General features: G+C 48.2%; 1 protein-coding gene across 1 annotated transcript; it reads right to left on the bottom strand.

Annotated features, from left to right (window-relative positions):
• Nucleotides 1–4,686: 4,686 nt before the first annotated feature.
• Nucleotides 4,687–9,810, bottom strand: DNAJB1 (DnaJ heat shock protein family (Hsp40) member B1). The gene is made up of 3 exons (XM_077838628.1): nucleotides 9,536–9,810; nucleotides 6,816–7,387; nucleotides 4,687–6,281 (listed from the first exon to the last, which is right to left on the bottom strand). Exons 1-3 carry the CDS (start codon nucleotides 9,744–9,746, stop codon nucleotides 6,051–6,053), a joined length of 1,014 nt encoding a protein of 337 aa, XP_077694754.1. The 5' UTR covers nucleotides 9,747–9,810; the 3' UTR covers nucleotides 4,687–6,050.
• Between the last annotated feature and the right edge of the window lie 4,170 nt (nucleotides 9,811–13,980).

A 13,980-nucleotide genomic window follows, 5' to 3' on the forward strand; every position in this document is an offset into this window, starting at 1 on the left:
GAGGGAAGGCGGGAGCAATGCCAAGCCCATTAGCCAATCACAGCACACCGCGCAGACCCGCTAGCCAATCACAGCTCGCTCTGCGGGATGGGGAGGTGAGCTGGGCGGGCAGGTTCCGAATCCACGGTGCAATGGAAGCGTCCAATCCAAACAGCAAGGGAGAGACCATCCCAGGAGATGGGGGGGGGGGGGGGAAGGGGAGATACCATCCAGAAGCCCTAGGGAGAGTGGTAGATACCATTCAGAGGTGGAATAGCGAGATACTATTGAAGAAGGATCCCATGAAGTGAGCTGTAGCTCACGAAAGCTTATGCTCCAATAAATTGGTTAGTCTCTAAGGTGCCCCAAGTACTCCTGTTCTTCCTGCGGATACAGACTCACAGGGCTGCTACTCTGAAACCTGAAGAGGGAGGGGAGCTGGTAGCAAATGCCTCCTAACCACTTCTGCCCCAGCAGCTTCCCCTGGCCAATCACAAGCAAGAAGGTCGAAACTAGCCAATCAGAAATTAGCAGGCAAAGGTATTGGTGGAGTACCTGTACCAGGTGCTTTGTCCCCTTCTATCCCCAAAATGAGCAGAGTCCACAGCCTAGCATGCTGACCAATACTGTCTCTTTGCTTCCTGGTTTGCAGTGTTGTAGCCATGTTGGTCCCAGAATGGGAGCGACAAGGTGGGTGAAGTAATATTTTTACTGGACCAACTTCTGTTGGAAGAAACAAGCTTTCAAGTTTACACAGAGCTCTTACTTCAGGTCACTGCTTCCCTGTACTTTTGCCTGTCTGTATCCATCTATCTGATTTTTGGTTCTTTGGGGGCAGGGACTGAGTGTTCAGAGGCTGTACAGCATATAGTACAATGGGGTCCTGCTGATAATAGCTCATCTTAACTAATTAGCTGCTCACAGTTTGTAGGGTAATTTCCAACTTATCTGTATGTATATATATATATATTACTATATGTTCCATTCTATGCATCCAATAAAGTGAACTGTAGCTGTAGCTCACGAAAGCTTATGCTCTAATAAATTTGTTAGTCTCTAAGGTGCCACAAGTACTCCTGTTCTTTTTGCGGATACGGACTAACACGGCTGCCACTCTGAAAACTGGTCTGTGGGCTGGGGCTCCTAGTCAAAGATCCCCTGATCATCCAGCTGATGCAGTTAAGGCATGTAAGTTTCATGGGCAACAGTATACAAGGAAGCGATTTGGCTAGCCCCATCTTCAACTGCCTTTGACTGCCCAACCTGATGGACTAGGTTCCCATTTTGTAGGTGGAGGCTCCTAGGCACTACTGTAATACACACAAATAATTGTACTGTTTGCAAGCTAGTAAGAGAGGTGTGCATTTGACATTCCCTCACTTTGGTAGTTAGTGCCTTTTGTTCTAGCAGATATTAGATACAGGTGGGATGCAGTTATTCAAGGTTGTGACATTACAGTTTTGCATTTCAAAGCTTACAATAATAAGCACTTTTAACTACCTGACACTTTTTAAAGTGAACTTTTAATAATAAAATTTAGCTTTTAGTGGATTTTCTGTGCTTGAATGCTGAGGGTTTGTTTGCTCCAACATTCTTTCACTGCCCCATTTTTTCACCTTAGCTGGCCACCTACACCTCTTCTCTCTTGCCCTCTCCCTTCCCTTCTAGTTGATCCCCTCCTAGCTAAACCCACCCAAAATAAAAACTACTCACGAAACTGATATGTTTGCTGTTCTCACATAGTTCACTCTGCTTGTTATACTGCTTCCTCCACCCACTGTATGTAGTTTGTCTGTTTAGAGTGTAAGCTCTGCAGGGTTTTGCACAGCGCCTAACCCAGTAGGACCCCATTCTCAGTTGGCCCCTAAGCACTATTATAATAAAATAAACACAAAGCACAGTGCCTCTCAATTTTGTACCATTGACTGGCTGAGCTAGGGGGTTGCTGGGAGCCTGAGGACCATATCTAATCTGGGTGGGATGGACCATTACATCCACCTTAATTCTTCATAGGTGGAATTTGATACAATAGTCCCCCAGCTGCAATGCTCTTATGATGCATTAGACTAGCGTGCATTGCATGCCGGTTCAGGTAGTTTCCACGGGCATGCAGGCCTGGTAGCTGCACATGAGCCTTATTAATAGCGGACAATTCTTATGGGTCAGTTGTTTATGAAATGCTTGTGATGTGCTAGACAGCAGCAAATTACATCTTCTGCTCTCTAACCCTTCACCCAACAACCCTATGCCAGGGCCCCCTGGAATATAAAGCACACTAAAGCATTTACATATATACTAAAAAAAGTGGGGGAATATGATAAGAGTTGGATTTGTATCATTTCATTGTGGAAAGTTTCTACTCATGAAGACTGCTGAAGGGAAAGAAGATTGAAGCCTGGCTTAATACAGGGCCCTTGATTGACAGCCTTAACATATGGGAGCTTGGGACATGGACATCAGATTGCTACATGGAATCCCCCATAGAAACCATGGCCTGAGCAGTGGGGTGAACCAGCTCTGAAAACTTAAGAGAAAGTATTTATGCTGCCCCTAACTTCCTGCTCTTGCTCCATTTGTCACCCTAGAGGGGAGCAGGCTTTTGTTTTCCAGCTATATAGGTACAAATGAGGTAATACTGCTGGGCTGGAACAAGTTCTCAAACTTATTCATGGAAGAGAAGTAGGTCACACTGCTTTCTTCTAAAGTCCAGCCAGTCATTTCTGTACAAAGAACACACTGATGCAAGTAGTCAGTCTAGCTCTATCCAGTAGGGGTTGCTGCGCTGAAGGAAGAAACATGAGCAGCTACTAGTGCCTACAGCCAAGGAGGAGGACCAGAACTAGCAGCTATTGAGGACAGGCACTAGAAAGTGCCATGAATATCAAGCACCCAGTAAAGACCAGGTGATGACAGAGCAAGGCAGACTCTTGAAAGAAGCCATAGGGCCATTAAAACGAGAGCGCAAAAATGGTGACTCTTGATAGGAAAAGAAGAGGGGAGAAACTGCCAGCTGAGATACCTAAATACTTCCCTACTCTTACTTTTCTAGTGTTGTAAGAGAGACAGTTACAGGAGTGGAAGAGGAAGTTTTATGTAACACCATCTGATAAAATGATAGTAGTAAAGTACAACCAATTCCTCTTCAACGCCTGATTCTTTCATATGAAGCTCACATGCTCTTTTACAACTCCATTAGAGAAAGGGTTCTAAACGTTTTTCAATTTGAGGCCCCCCCTTGACATGCAATAAAAACTCAAGGGCCTAGCAGAGGTGGGGAGCTTACCTCAAAAAGTTTGAAAACAGCTTAGGGTGTAGGGAGCAGGTAGCTGGGGGCTGTGCATACATGGGGTAGCTCAAGCTGCAGGGAGGGCATAGCCTCGAGGTATAGGGAGAGGGGTATTAGGGGCTATGTGCTGGTGGGCTCTGCTATGGTCCCTGTTCCCTGAGAGGTCTGCCAGCCACTGAGCTGGGCCCCCCAGCGCAGGGGACTCTTACCTGCTGTGGCCGCGGGAGCAAAAGGGGTGGAAAGCTGAAAACCAGCTTCAACGTAGGGCACCAGGAGAGGAGGGAACGCTGCCATTGCCTGCTCCATGGCACCAGCTAGAGTAACAGCTGTCTCACAGGGGAAGCTGGAGCAGGGCCATCTCTGACCCGGCCAAGGAGAGGAGATGGGGCAGGGGGAAGTTGTAGAGCTGCCCCTAAGACTGCCATGCTCTTGTGCTGGGTTTTTTTTTGGGGGGTGAGGGAAAAACGCCCTCCACATCCTAACTCCACCCATAGCCTCAGGGCTTCTGCCCCACAGGGAGCACAAGGGATCAGAGCTTCAAGCCCACAGGGGAGTGCTTACATAAGGCTACAATTTAGTCTCAGAATCTGTGACTTCCAGCTACCTCTGTGACTTCAGACTACAGTGGTCAGGAGCTGCAGGATCCTCTGGTCCTGGGAGGGGCAGGGAGCGACATGGTGCCCCTGTCACCTCTAGTGGTCCCTGGAGCTCCAAGCATGGTCAGTAAACAGTAGTAAAAACAGGCATGAGTTGAGTAGTTTTAAACAGCAGTATCTTTGTTATGGAGCACAGTCTGTAGCCCTTTGCTTTTTAAGCCACCACAAGTATTCAAGATATCCACTTTGAAATTGCATCCTTCTGGGGGAGAAGATGATCATCAAGAGAAGAGATGGTGGTAGCTTACCACAACTCAGACAACTGAAGCAGCATGGTGCTAGCACGTGGGAGCTCTCCCATAGGAAAAAAGGTATAGAACACCTTCCCAAAGTATGTTTGTCACACAAGACAGAGGAGGGATAGAATGCATGGACTAGCTTGACTAGTTTCCTCACGGCCCCTGGCTCTAAGCTTTATTGGGAAAGTTATGTGCTGCACAACTCTAATGAAGCCATTAAGCCATGTTTACACCACCCCGGTTCAGGACCAGTGGAGCTGTTCCAGCGGTGGTAACGCTGAAAGCAGCATAAAGAACGCAGACCGCACTGGAGGGTAAAAACCTAGGCCCCAGCCCTGTGAGCTAGTAATTCCACCATAGGTACCATCGTAGCTCAGTGAAAAGCGCTAGTGCTTTGCAAAAGATGGGTGTTTAGTGACTAAACCAGTATTCAACTGCATTTTCCCATTACACTGAAGTGTAATGACATGTTTAGATAAGTCCTTCATTCCAGATACCCAACCCTGCCCCCAGACATGCCTAGATCTTTTTCTTCAGTTAAGGAGACTTTAATTGTGGCGCAGCTCTTTGACATTAGTCTATCATGGCAGTAACATTACAAGTTAAGTTTCCAGTGCATTCCGGGTTCATGCTCCCACATTGGATAGAGAGCATGTTCTCTCACAACCCCCTCATGAATCTTTATCAATGTACTCAATCCTATAAAATATAAGCTGCTCTACTGCATTACACACATCAACTTTACACAAATGTATACAAAAAATATATAATATGTACAGGAAGTGCCACTGTGCTCCTATATCAGGAACAAAAACCCTTTTATCAAAAAGGATAACTCCGGTGGTGCTACCTATTCAGAGGATCAGAGTCCTTTGAAAAAAGTCCAGAGTCCATTAGTGTACGGAGTAAGTCTTTAACACAATAAGTTTTGACACTGACCCTGCATGGAGGATGATGGAAACTCAACATCCTGTTTAGGTACAGTGTACCTGGAATGAGAAATGGCTGCCCCATATTTGTTCAGCCCATGACCAGGAACCAGGATAAGAGACCTTAAAATGTCTGTGTGAGGGGAAGACTTTCATAGAGGGAATGATTCAGAGTATTATACTTAAGATCCATTTTCCTTTGCATATTTTTTCCTAGACCAGACCTTGTTAACTTTGGTTGTTAGCCAATGTATGATGAGTTTAAACCTAAGGGCTTACTCATTCAGGCTCACATTTTGAAAGACATCAGGACTTCTCTAATGTTTCCAGAGTCACAGATTAAGGTCAAACACAGGGTGGCTTCCTTCTAACACTATCGACAGAAGGAAAAACTGTTAGAAAACCCTTAGCAAGACATTGACAACTTACAGGAACTAAAAACAGTTAACATTTAAGAGTGTCCCAGTAGGAAAGTCCTTACGTGTAGGAAGTGACAAGGGACACAACACAGTACAACAGCAAAGGCAAGATGTTAGAGATTGTTTTACTTGCAAGTCCAGTTTTAGATTTATGTTTCACCCTTTCCAATGGAGGAACTACAGGTCTGCATGAGATGAAATGAAACAGATGCCCAGTCTATGGGTAACCAGTTAAGGGAAGGCAGCACATTGAGCACTAGGGTGGAAACTGGTCACCAGAACAAAGGTTTGGCCATGAGATGTTCTGCAGATTCCTCCCACAAGCAACTGCTCACTGACGTAAATACTTCAAGTGATGATCTGAGACTAGAGAGTCACTGAAAAGTGAATGCACAATTTTGAAGATGGTACTCTTGGGGAAAAAGATACTTAGCGTGAAAGTCAACAACCTCCACTAAAGAGAAACCCTGAAGTCCTGGTTATGGTCCAAAAACCTTTTGCTTTGGAAGTGTCCTTATTTCAGTTCTCCGTGAGCAGCCTTGCTATATTGGCAGGATCTGCTCTAGTACACTTTTGGAAGCCTGTGGAATTCTGTCTGGAAACTTTACTTCAAATTCTATAATAAGGTCCCCTCGCTGGTCTGGATTCTTGGGATATGGGAGGCCCTCTCCAGGGATTCGCCGCTTTATCCCAGGTTTAATGACATCTTTAAATACCATTGGAATGGTCCTGCCATCCAGCGTCGGCACATTGACTGTGCAACCACACAGGGCCTAAGTATAAAAACAGGACAATCAAAACACTGTCTGCAAACACAATCTCTAGCAGATTTCCCGAACAACCAAAGAGAAAACGTTTCATTGTGATGGCCTGTTTATTCCAGTTAGGCTCTTCTGAATCCTGCTGAGTTAATCTGATACAGGCACCAGATCAACAGCACTAGAAATTGTACAAATATACCACAAACAAACAGTTGTGCAACCCTTCCACATTGATGGATCAGCAGGGTCAGTTTAGATGTTGAAAGTTCACTTTCTCACGAGAGTAATTTGCCCGTGATCTGCCATCTCTAATGGTGACTTATGCCCTCTGGTTGCTTCAGAAGGAAGTATCCTGAGGCTACTAACTTATTTTATACAGACCAGAGAACAGTTAGGCAGGTATCCTATTATGGATTCAAGCCAGATACTGAACAAAGTGTAGGAGAGAGAAGAGATCTCAGTATTCCCATTTGTCACTCCCACTATCTAAAACCCAAGCCAAGCCACCCATTAGAGTCCCATACTGAATCAGGCACCTTTGCTTACCTCACGGAGGCTGATCTTAGCTGGGAAAATAATATCAGACCCATCTCTCTTAAAGACATTGTGTGGCTTGTCTTTTAAAACAAAGACAATGTCAGCTGGAATGTTGTTTGCTGTTTGGTCTCCCTCTTTGGGAAAAGTAATCTTTGTTCCTTCTTTCCACCCTCGTTTGACTTCAATGGTCAGAATCTTGTCCTCATTCCGCGTGGTCTTGCCATCTGTATTGAGTCGTTTGTGAGAGATTTTCATTTTCTTGGTGCAGCCAGTGTAGATCTCCTCCAAGGAAACCCTCAGATCATGAATGACAGGAGGGTCTTGTTTTTTGCGTATACTTTCATGGCCCGAGCGGGAGCGAGAGAAGCCCATATTACTAAAGCCCCCCATCTGAAAAGTGGAGAAAGGGTCATCAACATCCATGTCTTCATCTCCATTCCTTTGTACAAAAAAGGTATCAAATGGGTTCCTCCCACCAAAAAACTCTGCAAACATAGCATGAGGATCTCCATGAAAGGTGTAGCTGAATGAGGTACCACCATTGGCACATCCACCACTGCTGGGACCACTTCCCTTTAGTCCTGAAAAACAGAGTAAATATAATCCAGTAGTTAGTCATAAAGCTTGAGTTTACTCAGTTCTTACCAAGAGTCCAGTCCACCATGGCTTTGTTAACTGCAAGACTCTCCCCCACCTTAAGATCTTTGAAAAGAGATTTTTATTCATGACTACGTTTGAGATGCATCACCAAAAAGAGGTTTGCTGTCATCTTAAAATGATGTCAAGATTCAAACCTCCCTAGTCAGAAATTAGTCATGTTTAAGAGCTCTCATCTCCCCCAATTACCGAGTCTCCTAAAGTATTAACTTATTCAGAGCAGTTTATTTTTTTATAATTGACCCAACTGTACTCCTTAATATGGCAGCAAACCTAGCTGGCCTATAAACTTCCCATCTCTATCTACAGAGAGTCTGATTTAGAATCATTGTAGGCAAAAATAATTTAAACTGAAATGGTTGGAGACAGCAAAGTTAAATTCTTCCTACTTCAATGAAACACTGTTACTGAGGCAAGTTTCATAACCTAACATACAAACAAACAAACGAACAAACTAGAATCTTCTAGTGACAAGCAAAGCCATTCTCTAGCCATGTCTCAGCTGTCCTAGAAAAGTGGCCTATCAGCATACTACCACTAAGACATCAGCTCTTAAGGGGAAATCACTAAGAATTTACAGGAAATGCAAGATAAGAGACACAGGAAACTAGCAACTGTAAAGCAGCTCAGACTCCACTTTTTGGAAGTAGTTTAAGGACAGTTATCTACAATTCTATTAGCTGGAAATATCAACTAAATTAGTTTTAAACAAATCCTTCTCTTCTTCCAGTTTCAGCTGAATACAAATATTGACAGTTGAGTTAGCCGAGCTAGCAGTGTTTGAGAAAGTACAAAGCAAGCTCCCTTGCTTGAGTCATCTAAATGGAGGAGACTGCGCCCTAGAAAAAACAATCTGGACTAATGTTAAATTAGAGATTTGGTGCAGAAGTTTAACTCCTTAATCTGGAGGAAGTCAGGCAGGCACATTGCCTCCAGGCTTTGCACATGGACTTCAGAGCAGGTCTCTCCCAAAGAGTCCGACACTGGTGTTCTATTAATAGTTTTAACAGGCTATGTTATTAATGCAACAGGACGCTGATAATAAAGAAACTGGCCAATTCCCAAATCCACTTAGACAGTAGGAACTAGTTCTACTTTCTTTCATAACTAGCCCTGTACCAGATCTCCCTGTTCCTAGGAGTCTCCTCTTAGATTAGTTTGTTGACAGTCATTTTCACAGCCACTTAGCCGTCCCATGCCATTGACAGCATCTACAAGCTGTACAGTCAAGTTGTGTCCCCTTCCTGTACACACACAAGCCCAGGATTCAGTACTGTCCCCTGAAAGTCACCCCTCTCCAGACTTGCAGACAAAACCAATGAATTTCAGGAGCAGGGGTAAAGGATAGAAATAAGAGAGTCCAGCTACTAGTGAATACTTCTCGGTCACTCCCAGGGCTGCCCCAAGAGAGCCTCTCTCCATCATCCTGGATGTACCGGGGATACCAGGTGCAAAGGGATATCCAGCTCTCTCTCCAGAGAGTTCAGGTGTGCCCCATTAGGGCATAATATCCCTCTTCCCCAGTCTCAGAGCCGCACCTCACATCAGGGAAAGCACTTACACAGGATACCCATCACCATGGCACCCCACACCACCCCATACAGGGGGCCCTGCTACAGAGCTGCACCAGAATGTCCTCCTCCCCCTGGACATACGGTCTGCCCCAGCCCCCCTTCCAAAGAGGCCCTCCTGTCCCCACCACAACTGCACCCCAAACCCGGGCACCTCATTTCCCCTCCTCGCCCACCCAGCCTTAGCCGTCCACCACTGTCCCGGGCCAAGCCAGCCGCCCCCTTTACTTTATCCGAAAAGCAGCAGCACCCTTCTTCCCCCAGCGCCCCAGGATTCACGCTTCCTTCTCCTACCCCCCCCCGGCACCCCCCCGCCGCCGCCCCCCCCCCTCACATCAAGCCAGCACCCTTCGCCACCCCATAGCTCTACGGGGGCAGCCCCCCAGCCCCGATACTCCGCTCTCCCCCCGATACTCCGCTCCCCCCCCAGCTCCACACAGCCCCCCCCTCCCCCAGCTTTGCGGCAACCGGCCCGCAGCCCCTCCCCCGCAGCCCCCTCACCTTCCTCGCCGAACTTGTCGAAGACCTCCCGCTTCTTGGGGTCGCTGAGCACGTCGTAGGCCTCGGCGACCTCCTTGAAGCGCTCCTCCGCGCCGGGGTCCTTGTTCTTGTCCGGGTGGTAGCGCAGCGCCTGCTTGCGGTAGGCCTTCTTGATGTCGTCGTCCGAGGCGCCGCGGGCCAGGCCCAGCGTGCGGTAGTAGTCCTTGCCCATGGCGGCGCAGTCCCTGCCCGTGGCGCGCTCCCTTCCCCCGCGCCGCGGCCGCCGCCCCGCATTTATACGGCGGGTGGCGGAACCTTCCAGAGCTCGCCACGGCCCTCCAGAACCTTCCTCCGCCCCGGCCGCCGCCTCCGCCAATCGCAGCGCGGGGCCGGCCGCGCCCCGCCAGTGGGGGGGGGGGGGGGGGCGGGTCTGCGTCACGTGACCGCACACAACCCTCCCCCCCCTAGAGAGCGTAACCGTCGCGGAGGCCACGCCCCTCCTCCGCCGGCACCCGTGGGGTGGGCGGGGACAGAGGCGCGCGCTGGGCGACCAACGGTCGCAGCCCCGTCAGGCGGGACCAATGGTTGCGGCCCCTCCGAGCGTTCTCGCCCCGCCCCCTCCTCGGGGCGGGGCTGGGCGCGAGCTGAGGGCTGAAATGTCCGTTTCCAGGGCAGGCGCCCTGTCCGCCTGCGTCCGCGAAAGGAACCGGGGGACTTGCGGCGCCCCAGAGGCGAGCGCGCTTATCCGAGCACAGGCTTCCCCGGGCTACAGCCCGCTTCATCCGATGCATGCAGTGGAAAATACAGCGTGGAGATTTATATACACGGAGAACACGAAACAATGGGTGTCACCATGTACACTGCACATACACAATGCAACATACACAACGTACACACCCTACACACTGCACCCTACACACTGCAACGTACACACCCTACACACCCTACACACTGCAACGTACACACCCTACACACTGCAACGTACACACTGCAACGTACACAACGTACACACCCTACACACTGCACATACACACTGCAACGTACACACCCTACACACTGCAACATACACACCCTACACACTGCACCCTACACACTGCAACGTACACACCCTACACATTGCACCCTACACACTGCAACATACACACCCTACACACTGCACCCTACACACTGCAACGTACACACCCTACACACTGCAACCTACACACTGCAACCTACACACCCTACACACTGCGATCTACACACCCTACACACTGCAACATACACACTGCAACGTACACACCCTACACACTGCAACCTACACACTGCAACCTACACACCCTACACACTGCAACATACACACTGCAACGTACACACCCTACACACTGCAACGTACACACCCTACACACTGCAACATACACACCCTACACACTGCAACCTACACACTGCAACCTACACACTGCAACCTACACACCCTACACACTGCAACGTACACACCCTACACACTGCAACGTACACACCCTACACACTGCACCCTACACACTGCAACATACACACCCTACACATTGCACCCTACACACTGCAACATACACACCCTACACACTGCAACCTACACACTGCAACCTACACACCCTACACACTGCGATCTACACACCCTACACACTGCAACGTACACACCCTACACACTGCACCCTACACACTGCAACGTACACACCCTACACATTGCACCCTACACACTGCAACATACACACCCTACACACTGCACCCTACACACTGCAACGTACACACCCTACACATTGCACCCTACACACTGCAACATACACACTGCAACCTACACACCCTACACACTGCGATCTACACACCCTACACACTGCAACATACACACTGCAACGTACACACCCTACACACTGCAACGTACACACCCTACACACTGCAACATACACACCCTACACACTGCACCCTACACACTGCAACATACACACCCTACACACTGCACCCTACACACTGCAACGTACACACCCTACACACTGCAACCTACACACTGCAACCTACACACCCTACACACTGCAACCTACACACTGCAACCTACACACCCTACACACTGCGATCTACACACCCTACACACTGCAACATACACACTGCAACCTACACACTGCAACCTACACACTGCAACCTACACACCCTACACACTGCAACATACACACTGCAACGTACACACCCTACACACTGCACCCTACACACTGCAACATACACACCCTACACACTGCAACCTACACACCCTACACACTGCGATCTACACACCCTACACACTGCAACATACACACCCTACACACTGCAACCTACACACTGCAACATACACACCCTACACACTGCAACCTACACACTGCAACATACACACCCTACACACGGCAACCATCCACTGCAACCAAAGTGATCAGGAAACAACAAGGGCGGGGACACCTTTCCTAGTGATAATCCAGGTGGGCCATTTCCAGCAGTTGACAAGAACGTCTGAGGAACTGGGGGTAAGGGGGGGGAGAAATAAACATGGGGAAATAGTTTTACTTTGTGTAATGACCCATCCGCTCCCAGTCTTTATTCAAGCTTCAGTTAATTGTGTCCAGTTTCCAATTAATTCCAGTTCAGCAGTCTCTCGTTGGAGTCTGTTTTTGAAGTTTTTTTGTTGAAGAATTGCCACTTTTAGGTCTGTAAGCGAGTGACCAGAGAGATTGAAATGTTCTCAGACTGGTTTTTGAATGTTACAATTCTTGACGTCTGATTTGTGTCCATTTATTCTTTTACGTAGAGACTGTCCAGTTTGGCCAATGTACATGGCAGAGGGGCATTGCTGGCACATGATGGCATAGATCACATTGGTAGATGTGCAGGTGAACGAGCCTCTGATAGTGTGGCTGATGTGCTTAGGCCCTATGATGGTGTCCCCTGAATAGATATGTGGGCACAGTAGGCAACGGGCTTCATTGCAAGGATAGGTTCCTGGGTTTGTGGTTCTGTTGTGTGGTGTGTGGTTGCTGGTGAGTATTTGCTTCAGGTTGGGGGGCTGTCTGTAAGCAAGGACTGGCCTGTCTCCCAAGATCTGTGAGAGTGATGGGTCGTCTTTTAAGATAGGTTGTAGATCCCTGATGATGCGTTGGAGAGGTTTTAGTTGGGGGCTGAAGGTGATGGCTAGTGGCGTTCTGTTATTTTCTTTGTTGGGCCTGTCCTGTAGTTGGTAACTTCTGGGTAATCTTCTGGCTCTGTCAATCTGTTTCTTCACTTCAGCAGGTGGGTATTGTAGTTGTAAGAATGCTCGACAGAGATCTTGTAGGTGTTTGTCTCTGTCTGAGGGGTTGGAGCAAATGCAGTTGTATCATAGAACTTGGCTGTAGACAATGGATCGTGTGGTGTGGTCTGGATGAAAGCTGGAGGCATGTAGGAAAGTATAGCGGTCAGCAGGTTTCCGGTATAGGGTGGTGTTTATGTGACCATCGCTTATTAGCACCGTAGTGTCCAGGAAGTGGATCTCTTGTGTGGACTGGTCCAGGCTGTTGCCAGCTTTGTCCACATATCTATTCAGGGGACACCATCACAGGGCCTAATCACATCAGCCACACTATCAGAGGCTCGTTCACCTGCACATCTACCAATGTGATATATGCCATCAACTGCCAGCAATGCCCCCCTGCCGTGTACATTGGTCAAACTGGACAGTCTCTACGTAAAAGAATAAATGGACATAAATCAGGAATTATAACATTCAAAAACCAGTTGGAGAACACTTCAATCTCTTTGGTCACTCGATTACAGACCTAAAAGTTGCAATTCTTCAACAAAAAAACTTCAAAAACAGACTCCAACGAGAGACTGCTGAATTGGAATTAATTTGCAAACTGGATACAATTAACTGAAGCTTGAATAAAGACTGGGAGCGGATGGGTCATTACACAAAGTAAAACTATTTCCCCATGTTTATCCCCCCTGCCCCACTGTTCCTCAGACGTTCTTGTCAACTGCTGGAAATGGCCCACCTTGATTATCGCTACAAAAGGTTTCCCCCGCACTCTCCTGCTGGTAATAGCTCACCTTTCCTGATCACTCTCATTACAGTGTGTATGGTAACACCCATTGTTTCATGTTCTCTGTGTATATAAATCTCCCCACTGTATTTTCCACGGTATGCATCTGATGAAGTGAGCTGTAGCTCACGAAAGCTCATGCTCAAATAAATTTGTTCGTCTCTAAGGTGCCACAAGTCCTCCTTTTCTTTAAACATCAATGTCGCTGACTACACCCACTCGTGAAAGCCACGCCCTTCATATCACCCTGGTCGTGGTGGTGTCCCTCTAGTAGGGGCGGAGCCAGGCTCCCGAAAGGAGCAGCCTGGAGGCCCCTCCCACACCAAGAGCACCCATCACCTAGGGTCCCACAGCCCCCCCAGGAAGCCCATCACCCCGGGTCCCACAGCCCCCCTTCCCCACCAAGATCACCCA

The sequence above is a fragment of the Eretmochelys imbricata genome, chromosome 20, assembly GCF_965152235.1.
Source record: "Eretmochelys imbricata isolate rEreImb1 chromosome 20, rEreImb1.hap1, whole genome shotgun sequence".
NCBI classification, from domain to species: Eukaryota; Metazoa; Chordata; order Testudines; family Cheloniidae; genus Eretmochelys; species Eretmochelys imbricata.

Excerpts from the sequence above, each read along its gene's own strand:
- DNAJB1 (XM_077838628.1), bottom strand. The coding sequence starts at position 9,746 with ATGGGCAAGGACTACTACCGCACGCTGGGCCTGGCCCGCGGCGCCTCG. Across the intron at positions 7,388-9,535 it reads CGACAAGTTCGGCGAGGAAG|GACTAAAGGGAAGTGGTCCC; the intron begins GTGAGGGGGCTG and ends TCTGTTTTTCAG. Across the intron at positions 6,282-6,815 it reads CTAAGATCAGCCTCCGTGAG|GCCCTGTGTGGTTGCACAGT; the intron begins GTAAGCAAAGGT and ends TTTTATACTTAG.